At 39.6% G+C, this 10,162-nt stretch overlaps 1 protein-coding gene across 1 annotated transcript; it reads left to right on the top strand.

Moving 5' to 3' along the window:
* The first annotated feature begins 7,343 nt into the window (after positions 1-7,343).
* Positions 7,344-8,373, top strand: LOC101006393 (keratin-associated protein 4-3-like). The gene is given in 2 exon segments (XM_031657086.1): positions 7,344-7,607; positions 7,610-8,373. Coding segments are annotated over 2 exon segments (588 nt in total). The 5' UTR covers positions 7,344-7,421; the 3' UTR covers positions 8,012-8,373.
* The last annotated feature ends 1,789 nt before the right edge of the window (positions 8,374-10,162 follow it).

Genomic DNA, 10,162 nt, shown 5'->3' with positions numbered 1-10,162 from the left:
CTCTCTTGCTGGCAGGTCGGATATTCAGCAGTGGTGTCCTGGTATGCTCTAGACATGATGCTTAAAAATATTACCAGTGTGGCAGCCTCTGGAATCCTTGTCTCTTCTCTTCTAGAGCACATGGATCTTAGCAAGATCTCCACAGAATTCATATTTCATGTTCATCAAGTCTGATTCACATGGCATTATCAATATTGTGGGTCAACATGCTGTATTGTAGGATGTTCACAACGCCTAGATCTTTTGAGATGATACTGTGACAAAGATCAGGAGAATTAACATATCCCTGGTTCAGCACAGAGTGTTACCACCACTATCTGTTCCAGGTGAAATGGATTCACTTATTATGCTGCTTCCTGGTGGTTATTGAAAAGCATATATTTGCCAGTTTGGTTGCCACATACCCCATATTGGAGACTGTGCTCATTTGCCCCAGAAACGATTCTACATGCATCAATCACATTGACTATAATTACATTTTTATTTGATAGAGTTTGCATTCATCCACTGTCATCTGCCATGATCTAGATGGTTTTTGTTGGGTCTGAACTAGTGAATCATATGAAGGCAGTATTCACCTCTCCTGCATTTTAAAGTGTTGAATATGTCTCTAATTTCTTGCTTTTATCCACTCGTTTGTGTGGAGAATGTGTGAGAGGTCCCAGATAATGTAACGAGCTTCCATTGGGACTTTCCTATTGTAATAATTCTTACTCCGTAGGTCAAGGAAGGTTACTGGTGAACTCTACATTGGAGAACTGGGTAAATGACCCCATGGTGGGTCTGTGCACCCTGTGAAACTACTGTAAGACTAACCTGCACCAAGACTCCATTTATTTTCTGATCATGATTATGAGATCCTAATGGGGTTTGTGTTCACATTTTGGGTTTCCAGCTTTCAATGTCAACTCAGATCTGGTATCCAACAGCATCCAAATGCACAGGTATTCTACTTACCCCTGAGAAGATGGCTGTGGGTATCTATGGCAAAGGACTAGTGAGGCTACTATTTACTGTGACCCCGTTTTTGGGAGGACTGGCCTCTCCTTTAGTTGATACATTCTAGGTCCAATAATCAACTCACATCTGGAAACTGGATAAAGGATTATGAATTTCCATTGGAGCAACTTATCTTTTTGCTCGTTTAATCTTAAGCTCTTGAAATATACACAGATGGAGATACAGATATACAGTTGGCCCTCAAATGAGACAAGTGTTAGTAGTGCCAATATCCTGTGCAACCAAAAATTAAAGAATAACTTTGACTTTCCCAAAACTCAGTTACTAATAACCTATTGTTGACCAGAGCCTTACAGAAAACTTAAACAATCAACACACATTTTATGTGTTATATGTATTGTATTCTGTATTCTTACATTAATGTAAGTTAGAGAAGAAAAAATGTTACTAGGAACATCACAAGGAGGAGAAAATATATTTACTGTTTACTAAGTGGAAGTGGATCATCATAAAGGTATTTATCTTGGTCATCTTCATGTTGATTAGGCTGAGAGTAGAATGAGGAAGAGGAGGGGTTGGTGTTGCTGTCTCAGAAGTGGAAGAGGCAGAAGAAAATCCATGTATAAGAGGACCCATGTTGTTCAAACCCGTGCTGTTCAAGGGTTAGCTGTGGATATAGATTATATAGATATAGATGTAGCTAGCTATGGATATAGATATAGATATGAGTATAGATATAGATATTGATCCACAGAGTCTACAGCTATTCCTATGCCTTTTTGGCCACCTATGTCCTATTCTGAGTACCACCATGTTCTGTAGTCCATAATCATAGATCTCTGTGAGTCACAAAATACTCTCCCTAGTTTGCCATTCTTCACTTGCTGCATATCATATAATTATACCTACACTCATTCTTAAAGTTAAATGTTACCTCCTGGCTTTGCTATTCTGAGATCTTATCATCCCCATTACTCTTGGGAAGCTTAGTTCTATAACAAAACTTTTTATCACGAATGCTGACCTTATGGAATAGGCACTCCTAAATTTCTCATTGATGCTGGTTACTCTCTTACCTGCTCATTCCTTACTGCTTTAGTAAACAGAGTGTCTCCAAGACTCACCCTCGAAACATAGTCAGCTGCTTGGCCTTAAGACCAGAGCTATTTTAATATTTCCACTTCTCTGTACTTTTTATTTATTTTGAGACAGAGTCTTGCTCTGTCTCCCAGACTGGGGTGCAGTGGCTAGATCTCGGCTCACTGCAACCTCTGCCTTCCAGGTTCAAGCAATTCTCCTGCCTCAGCCTCCAGAGTAGCTGGGACTACAGGTGCATGCCACCACGCTCAGCTAACTTTTTGCATTTTTAGTAGAGATGGGGTTTCACCATGTTAGCCAGGATAGTCTCGATCTCCTGACCACGTGATCCACCCACCTCGGTCTCCCTTCTCTGCACCTTTTGATCCCTTCCTCTTCTTCCATGGGCTGTGTGTTACCAGATAAACCTATACTAGTTATCTACTGTTGCCTTATATTATCACTTCACAACTTACAGCTTAAAACAACACACATTATCTCACAGTTTCTGTGGATCAAGAATTCAGGCATGCCTTACCTATGTTCTCTACGTCATAGTGTTTTTCAAGACTGTAATCAAGGTGTTCACTGTTACTAGAGTCTCATCTAAAGCCTCAACTAGGAAGCAGCTACACCCAGGCTCACTATGTGGTTGTTGACAGGATTCAGCTCCCAAGGACAATTAGAGGGAGCCTCAGTTCCTTGTGGGCTGTTGGATGGGGGCTGTCTTCGAGTTGTTACCACATGGATCACTGTCTCTTACAGCAGCTGGCTTCATCAAACCCAATGAGAGTGAGCGTGAGAGCAAACCAGAGCTGGCCAACAAGAAGAAAGTAACAATCTTTTGTAAGATAACTTAATCATTCAATGTACCATATGATGTTGGTTGGAAGTAAGTTACTCAAAGGGTTGGAATTACTTAAGACCGTGAGCTCCAGGAAGCGGAAATAGTGGGGCTAACTTAGAGGCTGCTGCCCCAGCTCTTACACAATGTTGAGCAAGATAATCAAAACACAAAATACACATACTATGATTCCATTTAGATTACATTTTAAAATGTGGGAAAATAAACTGTATTATTATGGATGCATATCTAGGTTGAAAAACTATAAAAAAACAGTAGAAAGATTTAAAATCAGAATAGTGATTACCTCTAGAATGGAGGGAGGGAGATACAGTCAAGAAAAGGCATATAGGAGCACCTCTTATGGATGACAAGATTCTATTTCTTGACGAAGGCTTTGGGTACATACATGCTTGCTTAATAATTATTCGTTATATCAATAATCAATTAATGTATATATGTTATACATTTTTAGTATATGTGTTTTTCACTTAAAAAGTTTTTTAAAATCCAAGGTGAACTGAAATACTCATCGTATTTAAATTTTAAAAGTCAAGATAAAGCAGTGATTGAAGACAGTTTAGAACAAAGAGATTTCCCGAATGGCATATGGGTATTCATATTATTTTAAATATTGCTCTAATTACACATACCACTTCATACCAAGAATGGTAACATTGTTTAATGCTTATTCTTAAATATTTTAATACAATTTCATTTTTATTATAAATAGGAACTTAATTGAATGGGAAATATGGTAATTTATCTATCAATTAGACATGCCTTTGCAGGCCTCTCTATGTATTTCACAGTCTTATAACTAAGTCACAGTAACTCACCTAATGAAATTACATTTTATCTCCAAAGTGCATACTAGGTTTTCATTCCAAAAATGTCAGAGCACTAACATAACAGATGCGATACCTGACAAGAGAAGCCCATTTCCCATGTCATTCTTTAAAGGGTAAGTTAATACGATGTGTCCAGGTTGCGGGGTAAACACAACACATGTTCTTCAGTGTTGATTGCAAATATCAGTTGAGTTCACTTCATTCTAATTTCCTTGATGTTTACCTAAGTGACGTCTTTTATCATGAACTTCTAAAAAGACAACAATAAAATTAGTTTAAAATTTAAAAATGAATATGAAAGAAAAACTTACACTCCTTCTACTACTCCATATAATAAAAGAAGAACAGTTTAGATAGACTTGGCATAACTTGTGTGTGTGGTCCTTAAGTTAATATCAAGTATGCTTCACCAGACGGTGAATAGAATTTAGCAGCAAATACATGAAATGACAGACATCTCGCCTGCTTTTGAGGCTCATTTTGTAAAAATCCAGTGTGCTGTCTACAGGAATTTCCCATGGTGGTTCATGCCCTATTGCTCCATTATCATCCATGTGGGATTGTCGGTTTTGGTATCAGAGTCATCTAAAAGAGCAAAGATAATTATCAGTGTTTTAGTTTACAATACTCCAAATTCAGTGTTTAAAATCCAGTATCATTTTCTCTACTATATAGATACTACCAATTGTATTTTAATTATTTTAGTTGCTTCTGTTCCCAATTGAATATTATACAATGTATGTCATACAGACAGTTTAAGCAGATGGGTCTCAAGCTTGGCTGCCCTTTACCTGAGAAACTTGAAAAATTCTGGTGCCCAGGCCATAACCCACAGCAGTTAGTCAGAATGTTTCTGAGCAAGAGTCAGGCATCAGTAGTTTTTAACACTCCCTGAGTGACTCTAATATTCAACCAACTTGTAGAACCCGTGGATGAGGGGTTGTGATTCTCCATACATTTCCCTACATTCAGAATGTGCCTGCCTTTGTAGCTGTGGTGATAGGGTTTTCCATAAATTTATATAGAAACCTCTCCCCTCATAGTCAAAACCTTTTTCTTTTATTTTTTTAAATTTTTCCTCAGCCCCTGATATACAGCAAATCAAATAAACACCTCCCTCTTCAGGACTCCATGTAGTTTCACAATACAATTGTTTCAATCTTTCACCTTCTCCAGCTTTGCAAACACAGCACAAAGTAAAGACTCGTAAATCAAGTGTTTGCTAAACAAGTTAATGTGATAGAAATATTGCAAGGTGCTTGGTCTTTAATGATCTTAACTAAGACATTTAAGGACGCCATCATAGAGTGAACAAGTTGTCTCTTACTTCTTGGGACTTCCTAGTTTTAGCAATGAGAGCCCTGAGTTCAGGGAATGCCCTCAGACTGGGCAATGAGAAACAGTTGGTGACCCTACCATGACATTGGCTGGCACAGTTAAAATGAAGCCCTGCCCATCATTAGTATAGCTCTGAATGAACTAGTGATGAATGCATCAACATTGTGACTCTCACAGCCACATACCAAGGCAAAGATGACAGACAGAAAAAAACAATTATGCTGAATATTATTTGTTTGAATTTTCAAATCAAAACTAACCTATGGTGGAAAAATTATTAGAACATGGCTAATAATTTCCCCATATGGCTGCCTCTATGAAGTGATGAGTTTACTGAAGTGACATTTGGGAAGTTTCTAGTATAATGAAGATGTTCTCAGTACTCATCCATCTTCATACTGCATGAAGAAATACCAGAGACTGGGTAATTTATAAAGAAAAAGAGGTTTAACTGTGAGTCTCTAAAAAAGACTCACAGTTCCACATGGCAGGGGAGGCCTCACAATCATGGCAGAAGGTGAAGGAGGAGCAAAGGCACCTCTTACACGGCAGAGGCAAAAAGCATGTGCAGGGGAACTGGTCTTCATAAAACCATCAGATCTCACGAGGCTTATTCACTATTATGAGAAGAGCATGGGAAAAATCAGCCCCCTTGATTCAATTACCTCCCACCAGTTCCCTCCCGTGATACCACAGCACCACACATGGGGAGTACGGGAGCTACAATTCAAGATGAGATTTGGGTGGGGACACAGCCAAACGATGTCATTCTCTATCTTGATAGGTGTGGGGGTTACAAGGATGTACCCGTTTATCAAAACTCATTAAACAGTACATTTGGGATTTGTTCATTTTCAGTGTATATAAATTTTATGATATCATAAAAATAAATACAAACTAAATTAAAATATTTATTTATTAATTAATCCAGCAAATTGTCATGTTTGCTAATTTGTTCTAAGTATGATTCTTTTAATTAAACTATGATGAGCTCCTTTGAGGTTACTTTATCACAGTATAATACTGTGCGTGTGTGTGTGTGTGTGTGTGTGTATTCCTTCTAGTAAACTGTGGGCTCCCATGAAGGAGAATCTACATCATATTTGTAATCCCAATGGCTGGCAACTTGTGTCTCTCAGATTATCCATTTAACACCTCTGTTTTATAAACAAGGCAGGACCTTGAGCCAGGTGCTTCTGTAAAGCTTGAATGAACAGAATAAAGCAAGAGGTGTCTGCGTGTGGCCATCGAACCTTCAGCATTTACATCATCTGGGCACTTGTTACAACTAAGTCTCTCCCCAGCAGTCAGAAACTCTGAAAGTAGGCCTCGCAATCTGTGTTTTGACAAGCCATCCAGATGATTCTAAGGCATGCCTGAGTTTGCCCACTACTAACTAGGGGATAAGGCAAAATCTTAATTCAGTAAGCTGGAGTCTGCTGAAGTCTTCTGACATTTCAGATTGATTGAAAAAATGAATCTGGTAATTTCCCAGCACTGGAACTCAGTTCTGATGAGATGCAAGTTCTGAACATTCAACATTTTTTGCTGTACTGAAAAATATTCAAAATTAAAAATGAGATGAGGAATAAAAATGAGGCTATGTCTTCTAGAATCCAAGAGACCAGCTGGAGAGACGTGACACAAACCTGTAAGACAGCAAAGTGGGAACTTAAGAAACTAGGACCTTTTAGTAACACCAGCTATCCAGATGAGTAGCCTACCGAAATTTAAGGATGTAGGACAGGACCCAAAGTTTGAAACATCCGGGGAAACCATTCCAGTGGTGTAGAGGTGATCAAGGTCACATAAAGGAAGAGCTATCTCTTTCCTTATTGCTCAAAAATGACACAAAATATAGGACGTTTTCTTCTCATCCCAGGCCAGATGCCACACTGAGCAGAAGGGCTTTCCTCTCCCTTGGTCGTTGGAAGAAACGTGTAATTGGTAGTGTAACTGACTAAATCTCATTCTGGTGGGGGTACAGGAAAAGAGAGTGAGAAATGTAATTCCAAATGCAAAGCATCACTTGATAGCCCTGTGTGAGGAAGAGGAAGATAATTTTAGTCTAGAAGATGCCATTGAGGTGAGAATCGAGGAAAAGTAGATGGTATAGATCTTATTACATCTGGACAAGAGTATTTTCTTCCCAGTGATTTTAAACCATTAAATGGACAAACATTAATGTGTAATCTGATAAGTATTTCACAACTAAATAAACAAAAACAAGAAAAATATAGTGACAACAGGAAACTGGGGCAGTATATAAGAGGCTGTGGCTCAAAGAGACTTCTAAACTCCAGAACCTCATTCTCCTGGAAACCTACCCAGAAACTCCACCCTCTGACACCATGAACAACTCTTGTTGTGGCTCTGTCTGCTCTGACCAGAGCTGTGGTCAAGATCTCTGCCAGGAGAGCTGCTGCTGCCCCAGCTGCTGCCAGACCACCTGCTGCAGGACCACCTGCTGCCGCCCCAGCTGCTGTGTGTCCAGCTGCTGCAGGCCCCAGTGCTGTCAGTCTCCAGCTGCTGCAGACCCAGCTGCTGCCAGACCACCTGCTGCAGGACCACCTGCTGCCGCCCCAGCTGCTGTATCTCCAGCTGCTGCAGACCCAGCTGCTGCCGCCCCAGCTGCTGCATTTCCAGTTGCTGCAGGCCTTCCTGCTGTATCTCCAGCTGCTGCAGACCCAGTTGCTGCCAGACTTCCTGCTGCAGGACCACCTGCTGCCGCCCCAGCTGCTGTATTTCCAGCTGCTATAGGCCCCAGTGCTGTCAGTCTGTGTGCTGCCTGCCCACCTGCTGCCGGCCCTCTTGCTGTATTTCCAGATGCTGTAGACCCAACTGCTATGCGTCCAGCTGCTGCCGCCCTTCCTGCTGCCAGACCACCTGCTGTAGAACAACCTGCTTCCGCCCCATCTGCTGTGGCAGTTCTTGCTGCTGAGTGACCTGCTCTGGATTTGTGCACCTTCTTTCCCCCATCCTTCAGTTCAGGCAGAAAGCGTCTATTCAGAGAACTTGGGGACTTCCTGATGTCATGAAAACAGAGGCATGGACTGATTTGAAAAAGCCCAGTCTCTTTATTAGTATTTATTCTCTTTTATAGAAGCTTTTTATTACTATTGAATCTGAATTTACAGGCAAATTCCACATCACATGTTTTAGAATTCTTTATTCTAATTCAATATACATAAAATTTCAAATGTTACTCTTCTAGATGTTTCTTTCTAATGTTATTCTGTCGAATCAATTTTTATGTGGAATTGTTTGATGTTCCTCAATAAAACTTCATAGTGTTCAAAAGCACCAAAAATGCTTATCTCTTTTCATTTGTTATTAATACAATGGTATGTATTTCTGTCTCTTTTTCTGCACAACACAGGAGTACATGTTGTCAAATACCCTCACAATTAAAACATTCGATTGGCATTCTCCAATGAGATTTTATCCAAGCCAGAATTCAGTCTCATAGTAGAAACAGGAGAAGAATTTAAGAAACATTTTTGAACCTAACACATATAGTATGAAAGCTGTGGAATGTAACTGCCAGCACAAAAAATTGTTTTTAATAAACTACCTCCCATGATGTGATTTAAACTAATTTAAACAGAAGCAGCTCAGTGTAGAGTATATTCTGTGGACTTGAGAATTATGCAGAGTTGAGGCTGAATCCTGACTGTACTGCATATGATCTCAGACATGGTATTTAAACTCTGTCAACCTAGGATTACTTTTCTCTTAAGAAAGGATCATAATAACTCAAAAATACATGAAGGTAATCACAAAATGTCAATGAGATAAAGATGCCTGATTGACAAACACAAGCAGGCTCTCTTTTACTACCAATTAGCCTCTGTTGTATTTTTTTTTTTTACTTTTTGTAAATAACTATAGATTTTGAAATAACTATAGGTTAACATGAAGTTGAATAAGACAAAGTTCCCTGTACCCTTCACTCAGTTTCCCTCAGTGGTCACTTCTCATAGGACCATAGTACATGTCAAATCCCAAAATCTGACATTGGTTCTAAGTTCTAGGGATCTAGTAACTAGCATGGTGATTATAGTTAATAATACTGTATTGAGTACTTGAAATTTTCTGAAAAAGTAGATCTTAATTGTTCTCATTACACACACAGAAAATAGTAACTATGTTAGGTGATAGGTTATTAACTAACTTGGTTGTGATAATCAGCTCACAATATATGCATATCAAGGCATCATGTTGTACACTTGATATATGTTAAATTTTATTTGCCAACTATACCTCAATAAAGCTGGGGAAAATGAAAGTGCTAAAGTACTAGAAGAAATCATGAGAGATTTCTAAACATAATGCAAACTTATATTAAGTAAAACACACACACTCACCTTACAAAGAAAAAAAACTCAATTAATGTAAATAAAAGTGATCTCCACTGAGTCATCAGTAGGCACCCGTCATCAGGGTTCCTCAAGCGTATAATTCTTTTCCCGTAATTCAAGGTCTCGAGGAAATCTTAGAGTTGTTCTCTTATACCATAAAGGGGCTCACCAGGGTTTTAACCCCGTAACAGCTTGGAACCTGCTTCTGTTCACTCTGACTGAGGAAAAAGGCTCAGGACCTCAATACGATGCTGCGTCTGGGTACATCAGAGCCAGTGCAGGCTCAGAACACCAGCCGGTGCTGAAGCAGGGGCCCACTCAGGAGCCAGATTGTTATCCTGTTTGTGTAAGCCTGGAAATCAGGAACAGGGCAGCAGTAGAAACTGGTTAACAATATAACAACATCATTTTCCATTTATTAGACTTACATGCACCTGAATGCAGGAAGGGAAGCTCAAAGTAATTTCATCCAATTCCCTCCATCTGGCTCTTGCATGTGGCTCAGTCAGCAACACCAGCTCACACTGGAACCCATCCCCTGATTATCTCTAGAGGCAGCCCATTTCATAAAGCACCTTCCTCATGGTGAGTCAGATTTTGTTTCTCCCTAGGAACATCCTATCTTCCCTATCCTGTATCAGCCCATGACAGCCATTTGAGGAAGTCCATTCTCATACAGAGGCCCTTCAGGCTGCACTGCCTTTGCTTTGCTCCAGTTTTCTCCTTTTTAG

The sequence above is a fragment of the Papio anubis genome, chromosome 17, assembly GCF_008728515.1.
Source record: "Papio anubis isolate 15944 chromosome 17, Panubis1.0, whole genome shotgun sequence".
Taxonomy (NCBI): Eukaryota; Metazoa; Chordata; class Mammalia; order Primates; family Cercopithecidae; genus Papio; species Papio anubis.
This window is presented reverse-complemented; position numbering and strand designations above follow the sequence as displayed.